This window comes from Aulostomus chinensis, chromosome 7 (assembly GCF_037954235.1).
Source record: "Aulostomus chinensis isolate RoL2024-O1b breed Wild chromosome 7, RoL_Achi_v1.0, whole genome shotgun sequence".
NCBI lineage: Eukaryota > Metazoa > Chordata > Actinopteri > Syngnathiformes > Aulostomidae > Aulostomus > Aulostomus chinensis.
In genome coordinates this window covers 18,180,647-18,196,348 of record NC_141326.1, presented here as the reverse complement: position 1 = coordinate 18,196,348, position 15,702 = coordinate 18,180,647, and the positions used below count along the sequence as shown (strand labels likewise).

At 41.5% G+C, this 15,702-nt stretch overlaps 1 protein-coding gene across 12 annotated transcripts in view; it reads right to left on the bottom strand.

The window, feature by feature from the left end:
• Nucleotides 1–15,702, bottom strand: part of mef2aa (myocyte enhancer factor 2aa) — a 66,562-nt gene that overhangs the window by 35,398 nt on the left and 15,462 nt on the right. For all 12 annotated transcript variants that reach the window (XM_086208936.1, XM_086208946.1, XM_086208938.1 and 9 more), the window contains exon 2: nt 7,472–7,679. In XM_086208936.1, the coding sequence (XP_086065062.1) occupies nt 7,472–7,525 (54 nt within the window). In that variant the 5' untranslated portion in view covers nt 7,526–7,679. The remainder of the gene's footprint in view (nt 1–7,471; nt 7,680–15,702) is intronic.

Below are 15,702 nucleotides of genomic sequence, written 5' to 3'. Positions count from 1 at the left end.
TCAGATGATAAGAGATGAAAGGTTTAAGGAGTAAAAAATGAAATGTAAATTGCTCAAAGTGGGTCCGAAAGGTTCCCGTCAATTTCTCATATATATTTACTACATGACTAAACTAACATTATTATTGTGTTAGAAGCATTTCATTTTGTCGAAGGTGTGGGGAGTTAATAGTACAAATACAAAACACCGACAACCGAGAAGGGAACAAAACTTTTCAGGAAATCACGTGAGTTTAAGAAGTACCAGGAAATGCGCTTACTTACTTCTATCTAAATTATACTGAAGATCTGCTTTATGCAAGACAAATTTTAATTTGTATAAAACTTATGAATCCGCCTAAAGGCTATGGTGCTAAGAAAATACTCTCATCTGGAGTGTGTTGGCTGGACCGAAGTATAACGTGTAAACAGTCTCATGATGTTACAACAATGATACTGTAACCAACATGACACATAACAAGTTCCTTCTTGCTTTGGAAATGATTGCAATAACATAGTGCATGTCTGAAATGTCTAGTAATCAGAGGTCAGGGTTAGAGGCAAGTCAGCACGCTGAGTCAGAGCTTTGGCAACAACAGGGGTCCATACATTACTGTAGCCCCTGACTCCATATACGGAAAGCTATCTCGGTAATGCAGCATAAGCCTTGTAACATGAGCCCCCAGATGGGACTTCAGGTCATACATCACTCCAATGGTAATGCAACCCTCTCTGCAAAGTGACTTTATGTCCCGTATCTCTGCAGCTCTGTCTCTGTGGTCATCTCAGACCCATGCACACATGTCATTATGTTACACCGCCACTTTAGAGTATGCTATGTTCATTTCTCAAGCGAATAACATCCCTCACAAAGATGGTTTCCCTATTGGTTTTATAAAGGGGGTTTTGAGAAAATTTTTGAAAATGTGTATATTTTAAATCATGGCATGAAAAATCATATTTTTCCTTTGCACTTGTGTATTAAAATGTAAAAGCTAAGAGGAATGTGGGTTTCCCATCACTTTCGCTAACCAACGAAGAGGAGTAGAGCAGATGAGCTGGCTTTGCTCAAATTTAATTGGTCGCAGCTTGTGGCTATACCCTCATTTTAACTCCTATAAGGTACAAACCTATGTGTTGCACTTTGTCTACATAACCGCCCTGGCAGTGGGGTCATTCCAACTGTGATAAATGAATTTCAAATCTTCCACGCTACAGGTAATTACACAGAGCCATTATTCCTGTTCTAGACATGGAGGAGCCATCCTCATGTCATTTTGTACTCAACACTCCGATTTTAGTCAAACTCATACAACAAACCAAACTCAACATTGACATTTCTTGAAATGACTGGGTTTAAATATAGGAGAAGCTGAATCAAATAACATGTTTTCTTGCAGTCATATAAAGCCTTCGGGTACGTTTGGCTGAATAAAAAAAGCTTTGTGTGGTTTTGTGCATGTCATTTGGATGATATTTTCAAGGTGGATTTTGTACATGAAGGCAGACAAGGAGATATGTCAGGATGACCAAGCTCTGGACTGTTATACACACTGAGAGCACCTCAAGTTGAACCTCTAATACTAGTCCCCTCCAACTGAGCACTATGGCTACCTATCTGCTCATCCGCCTGCTCACATATTTGTTTGTTTACTCAACCAACTGGAACGTAGGGGCTGTCACGTGGGAGGAGGAAACTATTAACAAATTGTACGCTCTTTAGCAGATGAATGTGGCTGTTAAGCCATGGAGATGTCACCTTTCAGATGAAGCCCAAAACGAGACACTGAGTGGGGGCTTTGTTCCACCTGGTTGCGTGGCAGAGTGCTGAGTCCAGGGCTGCTGACCCAGGCATCGCTTCATTTCAACCTCAGCAGCAGCACTGAGACTGGTCCTTGACCCCTCCACAGACACAGTACCCCTAAAAAGCCAGCTCCCAGTCACACAACCATTACTTGTGACTTCTACATTACTCTTCTGTACAAACTTTAATAAAGACAGTACTTGGGAATGTATGGTCTCCGTATTTTCTTGTTATTATATCTGAAATCCTTCATTTGGTATGGCACGACACAAAGAAGCTCAGAACACAAATACCAACGTAAACCAATAAGTCCTCCATCCACATCATCTGCAGTGACAGTGGAAAACCACAGAATCCTTATGGGTCAAGTGGGATTTTCAACAAGTCATCAACACCCACAAAAAACGATAATAGGATTTTTCTCAATGGATAATTCAAACAGTGAGTTGTGGTAAACATGAAGATACCATCCTGTCTGATTCATATAATTTACAGCAGGATTAGCCTCAGATGTATTGTAAACCTTTATTGTACTACCAATGAATGGCTGAATGAATGATTACTCATCTCAAATGTCAAAGACTTTAACTTCCAAAGAACTGGAGTGATTCCAACTTACTCAGCCTTTGCTAAAGTCATTACAACAGCTCACACCAGCCAAATCAGGGACTATATTTGCAGAATGTGCTGGATCTAAACTGACCTTTTAAGACACTCTCAATGTCAAGATGAGGAGTGACTTCTGCTCTCATTTCACACTTTCAATATGTCTAACTTTTTCCCCAAGTGCTTCCATCACTTTAACCTGTTTTTACTGGGCTACGTGTCAGTATTTTAGTTCAAAATGTTGAAAAAATATTCAAATTCACAAAAACGTGTGTAGATAAAACAGGTTTAATGTTAAGTCATCTTTGTAACCCAATTCACAGATATCCCCTAAATCCGGGAAACACTGGCCCACCCCATCTTGCAATACCACAAAATTTGTAATTGGCAGTAGGGTTCAGTCTAACATGAGAGATCAGACATCTTGTCAATCATGATGAAACTACTCCTAATGACTGACACATTTTTGGAGTACCTGCATTTGGTAGTTAGTCAATGATTAAACAAAGCACCTAATCCGTGATTCAGTTATGATATGAATATATCTTTTTTATGAGTTGGTTATGAGTTTTACATGTTAACAAACAAACATAAATAGTATTGTAAGATGCACTATGTTAGATATCTGCAGCAGGGTAAAGTGAGCTATGTCTCCCTAAGAAACAATGCAGTGTCTCCTCCGGAAAAGGCATCTAATACATACAGCAAGAGCATGTGCCTGTCATGTTTTTATTTTCGTATTACATTTTCCATCCTTCACAAGACAGACCCCACCACTGACAATTGTATAGTATACACTAACATATGCTACAACACACACATACACATAGAGCTGATGTGTCAATCAAAAGGTCTATCAATGTCTGTCCTTAGGCGGAGGTGCCAAGATACAAACAAGACATCTGGGACTGTGAGTGCAGCTGTGACAGAGGGGTGATGAGCTAGAAGCCTTATTAGAACCTCATGTCAGCTCTGATGGCCCCCACGGCAGACATGAGAGTGGGCTTGTGAGACAAAGAGGTCTGGCACCAGCTGGCAGAGTGACCCGGGCCCTGTGGCTGCTGCCCTGGCTATGCAGTGCCAGGGAGTGTGAGGGCCTGGGAGACAGGCCAGGGCGACTGCGACTGTCTGCCTGGATCATCTCTTCCTGGAAGAGCAGAGAGCCTCAGGATCCCCATGTGGAAAAGTGAGAGCACAAAGGCCCTGTCCAGGGTGGTACTGACCTTGAAACCTACAATATCCCTGACTGACCCCGACCCTGCAGAGTGGATCTCATACTTGTATACATTCTCAAAAGTTTTAACCTATAAAGGCTGTGTCCTGTCTAAACAAGCTAATGTTCTGATGAGTTTTCAGTGTTGTATTACTTTTTCATACAGCTATTGTACATGGTGGCCCTAAACCACGCACGCCCAAATAATTTTTGCATACAATATCACAATCCAAGTTTTTGGTTTGCCAGCTTATAGACAGACAAGGCAACACCCTAACTAATAATTAGCAATTGTATCATGATATACTATTATCTGTATTTGTTTCAGTCAATATGTTGCAATAACTGCAAAGTAAAACCTGAGATGGAGACAGCACCCATCACCCTGACACAACCTGTAGGGACAGGTGAGAAAGTCAGTGAGTAAGGTGAATATATGATGAAAATATGATTTTACAATGTATCTGGGACATCCACATGTACAACAGTAACAATCTGGTTACTTTGGCCTAATAAAGGTTAATAAAGGTAAGAATTTCAGTAAGAAGTAGCCTATTTGGAGGCCAGACTTTGTAGATTTGTAAAGGTACCTTGTTTTATTATTCACAGCCCAATGTAATTAGTGTCACCTGACTCCACAAGTGGATGTTTAAGAAACATTTTTTGCAAACATCCTGGACAAGGACATTATTTACATGGGCCACAACATTTAATACTGTTTGTCACCAGTCAGAAACATAATGGAAAATTTGGAAATAGGTTAAAGGACAATTGGGTACATTGCACCCTGGAGAGGCAGAGAGAGCTGCTCGGTGTCTACGGGCATCTGATGTGCCGTAGCAAAATTCAGAATGACCCATAGCAAGGGCAAGCAACCTTCCACCCAGCAGCAAAATCATCAAACTTTTAATGAATTGAGCAATTACCCCTCATGATCCTGCTTAATGGTATCCTAAGGACGTCACTGTGCGATGCTCACTAACCCTAGTGGTATTAAAAGTGGAGACCACAACAGGAGGGCTCAGCAATCAACATCATTGACACTGCCACCACTAACAGAGTACATGACCCCCGTCACCCTCTATACCCATGCTTCACCCTCCTCTCCTCTGACTGCAGACACTGTGCAAAAAACACACCTTGGTAGACATTTAGTGCCTTCAGCAATGACCGGCTTAAACCACCTGAGCACACTTCTAGAGATCTTATATTGTGGCAGTGGAAGAGTTGGATGTGCCTTCCTGGGGAGAAACTTACAGTGGTTCTTGGCCCCCAAAGAAACAACATCTAAGAGTGTATAGGTATCACTCAACAAAATGAAATAAGTCAGGGACTTAAGCTATCAAAGTGGCCAAAAACTGAAATTTTCTAATTACCTGCCAGTCAAAACATAATTTTTCACATAAACTGTTACATTTTGCCTCAGTCTGCATCAGGTACAAACCTGCAAAAAAGGGGCATGTATTTGAAAAGGTCTTGTGAATTTTCTTTGAAATTTATCTGGCCATATAAAATTCACAAGTTCTGTATGAGGGACAATACCCCAAAATTGATTGATTGATTGATTGACTGATTGAGTGATCTGAGTATATTGGCAAAACAGTGTTGTATTTGTGTGTAGGAAAAAAAAAAGATATAAGGAAAAGTCAAACACACAGGTCATGATGAGTCAGTGTTACATATGAATCTGTCAGAGCATCGGAAAGTAATAATTCAAGTGGCTGTAAATCAGGAAACCCTACCACTGTATTATCTACCATTCATTTACATTTAGTGTGTCATTTTAGCCAGCGGCTCTGCTGCTGTGTTGCATACTATGACCTTATGCGGTGCATTCTTCAGCAATGAAATGTAAAAATCACGAGTGATATCTCAAGCTCCATCAAAATAATAGACATTATTTTTTCCTTCCTTTGTTTTTGCGAATCATTCAGCCCTATAGATCACCTCCAGTTAACGTCTTCACACAAAATTAAAAAACTTATCAGCTAAGTTCACTATCTGTCTAAACCCAAATGCAGGATAGAAATTAGGGGCCCCAGGCTGTGCCTCACTGTGTCATAAATCTTTGCAGGTTTACAGCCCTTCCAAAGCACCTGCAGAGATAATGCACCACTGACCATTGTCCCCCACAACATACTATATAGCAATAATTAGCACACTTAACGACCCCTTTAATTTTAGTATGGCTAGCTAGCAGCAGAGCAACGTAGATAAAGATTCAAATTGTCTCCCGACAATGGGGAGCATATGCTAATGGATATTCCCTCTTGGTTAGGAGCGCGCCCCAGGGAGATGGCACTGTGTGCTTCATGCCCCACGGGGAAAAAAAGAGAAAGACGCACACACATACATCACTTCATACCAAAGCTTTATTTTAGCACAGCAGCCTATTGTCAGTGCAGATTCTCTGCTGAGCCAGCTAAAACCAACCAAAAGCAAGCTGAAATGCCTGTGTTCTGCTGATAAACCTTTCTCACAAATTATACCGTGAGACATTAAAAATCTGATGCAAACACCAGACTTTATCAGACACATTAATAATAAGCAATGTCTCTCTATGCAGCTCCACTTTTCTTGGAAACCACAGAGAAAAAGCCTTTCTTCACTCCACTCAGATAAAGTAAGAAACATCACATGATGCAGTAACTTACTCACCAAGCAATCAGTTGACAACCTGTTTTCTTGTAATTTCCTGTTTCCTGTTTTCCCTGCCATCACAAATGATCACATACAGTGTAGACACCAGAAATAAGCCAGGAGTGATTCCTCCCCTGCCCTCCTTTTTGGAACCCGTCCATGATGAGGTGTACACTGATAATTGGCCTTGAGTGTAGCACTTGGCTGAACAGCTAGCCTAACAGCAAGAAAAGGCAGAATACTGATTACCTTAAGTAGCTAGTACCTTAACCATCACGTTCTAGCCCTCATGTCGGACAACAAAAACCTGTAAAAGAATGCTAATTATATTTTAAGGAAGCTTTAATAACATGTATTCTGTGTGGTCGTACGAAAACTATGCAACGTCAACAAACTAGAATTCATCAAAAACTACACTCAACAAGTTGCTCAACTTAGCTCCAAATCCAGAAGGAGTGTAGCTAAAAAAGAAATGGATCCAGCATCCTTGTTATAGATATCCAAGCCTGTTATTCTTGTTTCTAACAGACCCAGGCTGTTTTGTACAGTGTTTTGCTGTTTAGGAGTTTATTTAAAGAGAGCAGACAGAGTGAATTCCAGCTCTTTCCCTCTCTGTGGCTAGACGGGACCAGCGTAGCCAAGGCGGAGAAGGATGCTGTGTGTCCTGCTGACCCACCCTGCAAATGAGAGGGTGCTGTGGTGCAATGGCTGCTCGTAATTACTACCAAACAGCTGCAAACACATAGGGATACAGCGAAGAGGCCCAGCCATACTGCCAGACCGGGGGACAAGCCCTACAGTGTGGGGAGGCCACAGGCGGCCCGCTGTGCTTCTTGCTACCCTCAGTTCACTCCCACGCCATGAGGCTCCCACTGCAGCCCAGCACTCCTGCTGCCTCATCAACTTCTCTGGCTGAAATTGCAGGCTGGCAAGGGAATAATGTCTGTAAATACGACTGCACTGACAAAGAAATGTCATGGTCCCTGTTCAGCTGCATAGGACTTTGGGGAGGCAGGTATGTCTGTTTAGATCCATGCACACAATGAGCTGAACCCTGATCCAACGTAGGACGAAAACTAGTGTGAGACAGCAACCTTCGGACAGGTACTTTTTTTTTTTTTTTTAAATCAGACCAGGTAAAAACACAACATAGTCCTGAGACATAAGAATTTAAGTTAAGCATTAAGGTGCTGATGACAGTACAATAGGATTGAGTTTTCTGACACTTACCTGCCTGTTCCTCTCATCCATGATCCTGGTGATCTGTATCTTCTTCCGCCCCATTGTTGCGTTCTTTCCCGTCTCTCTGACACTTCAACAATATCAGAAAAACAACACGCTGTCTTCCACCACTCTCCTAGCACATTGTGCAACAGCCTTTCTTGTAGACACTTTTTTCACTGCTCTCAATACACTTTCCAGTGGACAACAGCACAATCTGTCAAAAAAAGAAAAAAGAAAAAGAGACAGAGACACTGTGAGAAGGGGAGAGAGAGAGCATGTGAAAAACAGAGAGTTAACCTGACACTCAATAATGTCTCCTTAGGCACTTCAAAGCACCAGAGGGCTCTGTGTTCTGTCCTCAACATCCTCACGTCACATCCTTATCTTTTTTGCTGCTGCACTCAAACCAGAGCTCAAGTCAGTGAAAGACAGTTTCACATTTAAGGGGCAGCAGCAATAGTCACTCATGTGTTTAACTAATTAATGCATGACAGTAGTCAGATAATTTAGATGCACATTTTGTAGAATCACTTTATGAAAGGTTGATGGAAATGGCAAGTAAAAAGTGTACAAAACTGGAGATGGAAAAACCTATTTTGAATGAGGTCTGACAGTGAATCTTTAACTCACATGACTGACCAGCGGTTTCAGCCTCAGTCGTCATCTCTGATATTTACAGACTTTGTCTCTGGACAGTAAACAACATATCCAACACTGGCTGGTACAAGAACAATGACAACTTGGACAACTGAGGTAGTTCCTCAAGACCTCTAATTTTTCAGATAGACGACTATAGTTTGTCCACCATCTTTATACCATATTCACAGTTTGATGAAAATCAACATGATGAATTGAAACACAAGAAATGACAACAAGGGATTATAATGTGCCCATGCACACACTTAGACACACACTCTCACCCACACACAACAAAAATCAAATTAAAATACCTTATACACTGGAATAAACAGATGTTTCACATTTACAGATTTATTTGTGTTGGCTCAACAAAATATCAACGACGACCACAACATATTAATATTCTGGATACAAAAAAAACCCCAACAACAACAACAACAACATATCATCATCAATCATCAAAGGGGTGGGGGGTGTATGATTATAATATGGCCCTTCAGTAGTAAATAGGAGGACCGTATGTTGATGATGGTCATGGGCATTCCTCTAAATCTGCTACCCTGTGTAATCATTGCCTTTGGCTGGCCTTTTTCCTCTTCCCATACCGGGTCCATACTGTCTTTGGATTTCCCAGCGTGTACTCTGTCAATCACCATCTTCTTCATCAAATTTCATCTTCTTCTGGTGATTGTTGTGTCCTTGTCTACAGATCATGATTGCTGATTTGGTCTTGCCTGTGGAGCTTAAGTATTCATCTTTAGGAGCAGTTGATAAAGGTCTATTGATTGTGGTCTTTGTCATTCTCCAGGTCTTGGCGCCATACAGCAGCCTCGATTTAACACTGGAGATAATAATATTTTTGTTTGTTTCTGTATCACTCTATTTTCAGCTATAAAAAGACTTGCTTGCTTTGACATCTGCATCTGCACCACCCCATTAATCAATGATACTTCCCTTGCAGGTAGAGGACCCACTTATTGTAACCAGTTCATTGCTGATTACATTCATCCTCCTGATCTTCATCTTCCTCTTGTGGATGTTAAGGGCTACTCATGAAGAGGTAGCTGCATGTGCTGTGGCCTTATCCTGAATCTGAAGGCTGCTATGAGTCAGTAATGCCAAGTCGTCAGCAAAGTCCAGATCACCCAGCTGTGACCAGTGTACGGCCAATAAGGACAAACAGCCTTATAAGGTATTATTCAATAATTTATTTGTGAAAACATGGCTCCCTCTATTCACACACATGCCCAACCCCCATCATGTACAACCATAAATAGAATCTAATACTGTGGGAAACACTGAACTATAATGAATGGCCAAATAGTGTGATCATTTAATGACACAAGATTCCCCTCATGTTTTGATGAGAAGATTTAGAAAACTGGGCCCTTAACAGGGAAAGTTATCTGTGTTCTCTTGCTGCAAAGACACAACAGCTACATTTCCTTGCCCTTCCTCGGGTGACCCACCATGATGCCAGCATTGCTCTTAAAATGATTAAGAGAGCACCAATTCAGGGGTTGACAGTCGTTGAAATCTCCTGGGCTGGAGGAGAAGGGTGTGGGGAGGGTATATTCCCACAGGAGCCTGTAACCTGGCCAGTGATTCTGGCCACACTGCTCCCTAGGGAACATCAGAGTCTTTCCTATCACCCCTTCCCTAGAGGCGAATCCATCATTTACACCCAGCAAATAAAAAATGTCTAAACAACGACAGTTCGCCTATGACTGCAAATGTAGAAAGGTTAACAACTCTGGCCATTAGATATGGCCAGAGTTGTGAAACGAGGAAGCCAGGAGCCGAATTGGCACCAAAAATGAAAATGACCGGTTCCAGTGGCACACGGTCATTATGGGTTACAGATGGACTGGCATTATGGTGTCTGGCTGTCTGAATCAAGGCTCCACTGTAGGCAAACCTGACTGAGATCACCTTGCTATCTACCCACACATAGCTGTCTGAGCTTGGAAAGTATCCGCCTGAACCCCAAGCGAAGATTTTCCCCAACCCACATCAAAAGAGTCCAGGGAATAAGACTACATTCTTCTTCCCTTCACACACAAATGGACTGAGAAGTGCTTATATCAGAGGGGGGTCAGGGGGTTCAGCCCATCCACAAACAGTTGCCAACCACACTGAAGGAATTATTAAGTGTCAGCTGAAATAAGCAGTAACTGTGCACATAAGTACATTTATTCATTTTTTATATACATTAATTCAGTGAATTCACCGTTACTCCATTTTGTTAGTGCTTGTGTGTGCATGATCAGCAGCTCTGGTTTTACAAATAACTCAAAAGCTTGTTGCCAGTCAGCAATGATAAAGAGGAGGCTCATGTATCTAAGGTGAGGAGTTTATCCTCACTGCTGTTGCCGAAAAATTAGTGGCCATATCAGTGTTGTATCAGATGTCAGCAGACTAGGCCCCATCCAAACGAAGACAAAACGCTTAACAGTTTCAAAAACGATCGTCATAAAGACGAAGGCGTCTCAGAAAATGTGTGCGTCTACATGAATGCACTCGATACGCATGAAAACGCTATAAAAACACATGCCAGACCTCTAGGGGCGCTGTAATGATATGACGGAAACAAGAGCAAACAGACAAACAGCACGTATACTACTCCGTACGCCGCCATTGTTGTTGTCGTTGCCGCCTGTGGCGCATGCGTGTCAATGAAGATATGAAACTATGGCGCAAGCGTGTCTGAAAAGTTGCGGAGAGCCAGTAATCACGGAGCATCGTACACGGCATTTCAAAATCTTTCCCACTCTGGAACCTGGTTTCAAAAATGATCGTTTACAGACCCCCAAAACGCCGTCTTCGTATGGATGATACACAGATTCGGCAAAAAACTTATGCGTTTAGACCACGGTTTGTCTTTGTGTGGATGGGGCCCTAGTTTGGTAGAATCTATTGTATTTTTGGGGGGGAGTTGGCACCTGTTCGTGACCCAGTAGACTAGAGGAAGGTCTGAATCGAGCCCAGCAAATTCTGTTCTTGGAGAGAGCGCGTACATGAAAGTCTGCATTTATCAAAGTAATGTGCATAAACATTTTATCCTGTCTGCATGTTGGAGGACCAGATCATTACTGTAGAGACCTTAATCATTTTATAAAACTCCAGTAAAACTGTACACCATAGAGAATTGAGACACTCATACGCATTCATGCGCATATCATCTGCTGTCTTTATGCACTGGAGCTGTCGCACCGAGACGGTTCATATCTAGAGGCACAATGGACTATGTCATGACATTTTCTTATACAGATATGAAACGACAAGCTGAGAGGGCCTTCAGATGAGGGTTGACACAGATACTTCAGTACCAAGTCTGTGCCAAAATTCTTAAAATTGGTATATCGACTACCAACTTTTAAAATAAAATTATTCAAGGCAAAAATGAGAATCTATTAGAAATGTCTGATCCTTGCAGTGCCCCACGTGTTTTGTTTGGCCAAAACATTTGATGACAACAGGTGAAAAAGCTTGGTCTGAAGACTGGCGGTAGAATTGAGTGAGGAGAGTGGGATTATCTAGTTCTACAAATGATTAAATGAGATCAAATAATTCCTGTCACCGATGCTTGTCAGTGGCACATTGTACAACAGCATCTCATCACACCCTCTTAAAAGAGACCTTGATATCATACACCTGGCCCACTTCGATAAAAACTAGTCCAGCACTTCTGAAAGATGCTTACCAAACATTTGTAACACATAAATCAATGTGTAGAGAATATGTTGCCATAGGAACGACCACATCAGCTTGACACATAGTCAATACGACATGTCTAACACAATGACACCGTATCTTATTGTACCTTCGGTTTCACATGACTAGACAGACTGCCCCTTCCTCCCTAAAAACGGATCATAAGACAGATCTCCCCCACTTGTACATCTGTGTTTCCTTCACATAAATTTGAACCATTTCTCCTTCATCTGTTGTCCTACATAAAGTGCAATTTAAAAGCAGTATTGATTAGTTGTATATTATAGGACCTGCCTGATGAAAAAAAAAACATTACAAGGGCATACAAACTGTATTCTTTCTTAAAATTCTAAAGTTCATTTAAAAAATAATTAATCTAATTAAGGTAATTAGAAAAACTCAGCCTATGTGACTAGTGTTACAGACACATCCACTATGTCAAAACAAGCATGTCTCCATTTCGCAAAGGTGAAGTAGCAGCCAGACATTTGAACATTGCCACGACATTTGCATTTACCACAGCCATTGATGTGATATATGTCTGCCTGGTTTTATTTTGAATCTGAATCAGATGCTCTATGCTGTTTCTGTCACTGACTCTGTTTCTGGCCTGATCTGCTCAGTGTGGCTCAACACAGCTTGCTTCATAAAAATGACAAAAATCAAGTTTTGAGCAGAGTAGAATGGAGAGCTGCTGTGTAGGCTAGTGGCCCTGATGTTCTGCAGCTAGCTAGCCGCCCCCGGTGGAATCCGCTGGTTAGCCTTAGAGTCCAGTCATTGGCTTTGGCCAGACAAGTCTCAACTTCCTGCCCTTCCATTTCCTGTTATTCATCTGCACGCCTTTAGCAGGGAAGTGAGTGGGAGAGATGGAGTGGAGGAGGAAAGGGAAGGACCACCTTGGGGACACCCTAACCCTCTGATCCTTCTCCTTATTACCATCTGACTATTAGTCCAAGACTACACAACAACAGAGGCTCATCTCTTGTGGCTTCACTTTGTATGCTTATTATGTTTACTGAAAGGATCATTACACCGCCTGGACGACATGCACACACTGCTCTCAGCCACTCGCTTAACAATTAGTAGGCAGAGGCCTTTCCTCGTCATTCAAACGCTCCAATGGTTACGTAAGAATGAATCACAGCTCTCACAACAAATTTCAGTTTACACTGAAAGAACATGTTCATGACAGAGCTACATTTCTCCTGTGAAATAATCCATGAAAAATGTTTATTAAATTTTAAGTGTCAACACTATGGCTCAGTTACGATTTGCTTCTGGCGGAGAACATAACTGACTGAGACTGAGAACATAAAGAAAAGCGGCCTCAATCCTGCTTTAGCGATTGTTGAATGGAGCCTTGACACTGGCATCGTAGGAAATGAACATCCACCTCTTTGTTCTTGCTTTCATCAGGAGGTGCTGTACCTGTAAATGGGGCTGTTGGCCTGAGGGGAGTGGAGGCAAGCCAGCCCTCTCACGCTCTCTCCCTCTTCCCTTTTGTGAGAGTGCGCTTATCTCCCTCTCCAGTCGTGAAAGGCAGGATTGGGGCCCCAGCAGCATCACTACTGTTAATGTCTCCTGATGCTAATCTGACACACGGCTGATCCCTCAACAAGCACTTTCTCCATCCCTCTTTTCAACCTTCTCTTTTTTCTCCTTTTCTTGCTTGCTTTCTGTCATGATTTCCTCCTTTTTCTATTTTTCTTTCTTACTTTCTTTGAACTCATGTTATACATTCCCTCACCTCAGTTTCCAAGGCAACTAATGAGATATAATTAATAAGAGCCATCACAAGAGCATGCAAAGAAAAAGTAGAAAAGGGGGCTTTGAAAAATGTAGAGAGAGGTTGAGCAGTCTGCAAAACATAGACTTTCTGCAGCACTTCCTCTTCCTCTGTAAAACATTGCCTGGGAGACATTTCTCGTAATGGAAATTTAAAAAAAAAACATTTTAAAAGTAGATTAAGTGATCATGATATGAATGTCTTGAAGGTGTAACATTAAAATAAATTACATATATTTTGCACCAATAAGGATCTTGAAATGTGAGACATAAGACTAACATTTTTAACACTTTCATTACAGATTTAAAGTAACCTAAGAAGGTTATCAAATATCTTTAAATGATGATCGTTTGCCACGGGGCCACCTTGACATTAGCATTGCCATGGCTTCCTTCCCCAGTCAAAAGCCAATGGATTTTTATATCAGAGTAAGTGTTTTTTTTTCTTTGTTTTTGTTTTTGTTTTTGCAAAAACTAGCTGTTTATAACAAAGGTTATGAAAGTTTTGTTTTATTTTGCAAGATAATCATCAGATATAACCACAACTTTGAAGTTTTTTAAAGCGTAAGTGCATAAGTGCATCATGTCGTGTGCCATGTCATGGCAACAAGCATCTTTTGTTTCTGGTGTCTTGTTAAACCACTTGTTAGAAACTGCCATTCTTAATACTTATAGCTTAAAAATTCACAAGTATGGTATTTAAGGAAATAGCTTAAGCTATTGAACATATGTTAAAATATCTAAAGTGTGTGTTGCCCTGTTGTAGGCATTTAACTGAAAACTGATTAAAAAAATACCACTGACTTAGAATCAAGGGAACCAAATGTTCAGCAATGCCTACTTATTTCCAGGTTTCAGGACTGATTCCAGCACCACTGTACATGTTTCGTCCACATACTGAATGAGTTTACACCTAACTAAATCCTGTAAGATACAAAAAAAAAGTATTGTTCCAAAAGGATACTGTGACCTGCACAGTGGGGACAGACACAAAGCTAGCAGAGAGTCTGCAATGAAATGGCAGCCATGCAGACAGTGAGTGGTTAATCTGTCCTGATGACTGGTAGCTCAGTCCAACTCTCCAATGACCCAGCTGTAATCCCTCACTGGATCAATGCAAGTTCAAACAATCCTCCATGCTGCTCGCACCTTGCTTGGGTTGGGGGATGGTGCTGTAATACAGGGACCAGGAGACAGAAAGCTACTTATCACCTTCAAAATGACATCAAAAGGGAAGAAAACCCCACTGGATGAGTCTATTCTCACTAAGAAAATGTTTCACTGTCGGCCACATTATACCCCAACTGAAGGGAAATGATGTGGCTCTTCAGATAAATACTGGACATGTATTCAATCTGTAAATGAGCGATGATGAGTGGATATTACAACCAATAACTGAAGGACATCATATGCTGACAGCATTACCAGACAGACATCCTCCATCTCACTCTCACACTACTGTCAGGGGATGAGAGGACTATGCAAGGTGACTTTGACTAAGTGCCTTGGGGTTTCATGAGAAAACGACACTACATTAATTTCATGTCTCTTTTTTAACTGACTTAGTACCACAGAGCTCTGGATAGCAGGAAAAAAATGAAACAGACAATGGGCTTCAAGGTACAGACAGCGGGGATCTGGATGCCAGGAAGACAGAATGTGACAAATAGGTGACAAGATCAGCAACAAACTTTTTCCTCAACCGAGGGATGAGACATTCATTCAACAGGATCAATGTTAGTCAGAAACTTTCCACTGCACTTCACATATGTTTTGGTTTGTTAGCAGGTGCGAGAATGAAAGAGAGAAAACAAGAGTGAGATAGTAAAGACAAGGGGGAGAGAAGACAGTATGGCTGTGTGTTAACTAAATGGAAATATGTAAGGGAAACAAGACTAAAAGAAGCATCCCGCGCCCATCCCATCCCACCTCTGTGGTAGTGTGTGGCAGCGGCGTTGTAACATAATTACTGCTGGGACACTTCTATTCCCAATGATCCATTTGCGTCAGTCAGGTTTTCGAGCCCAGCCAATGAATGGATTCTCAGTTTCTCAAGGATAAAGAGATGACCCTCTCCAACAGTTATATCCATTTCATGT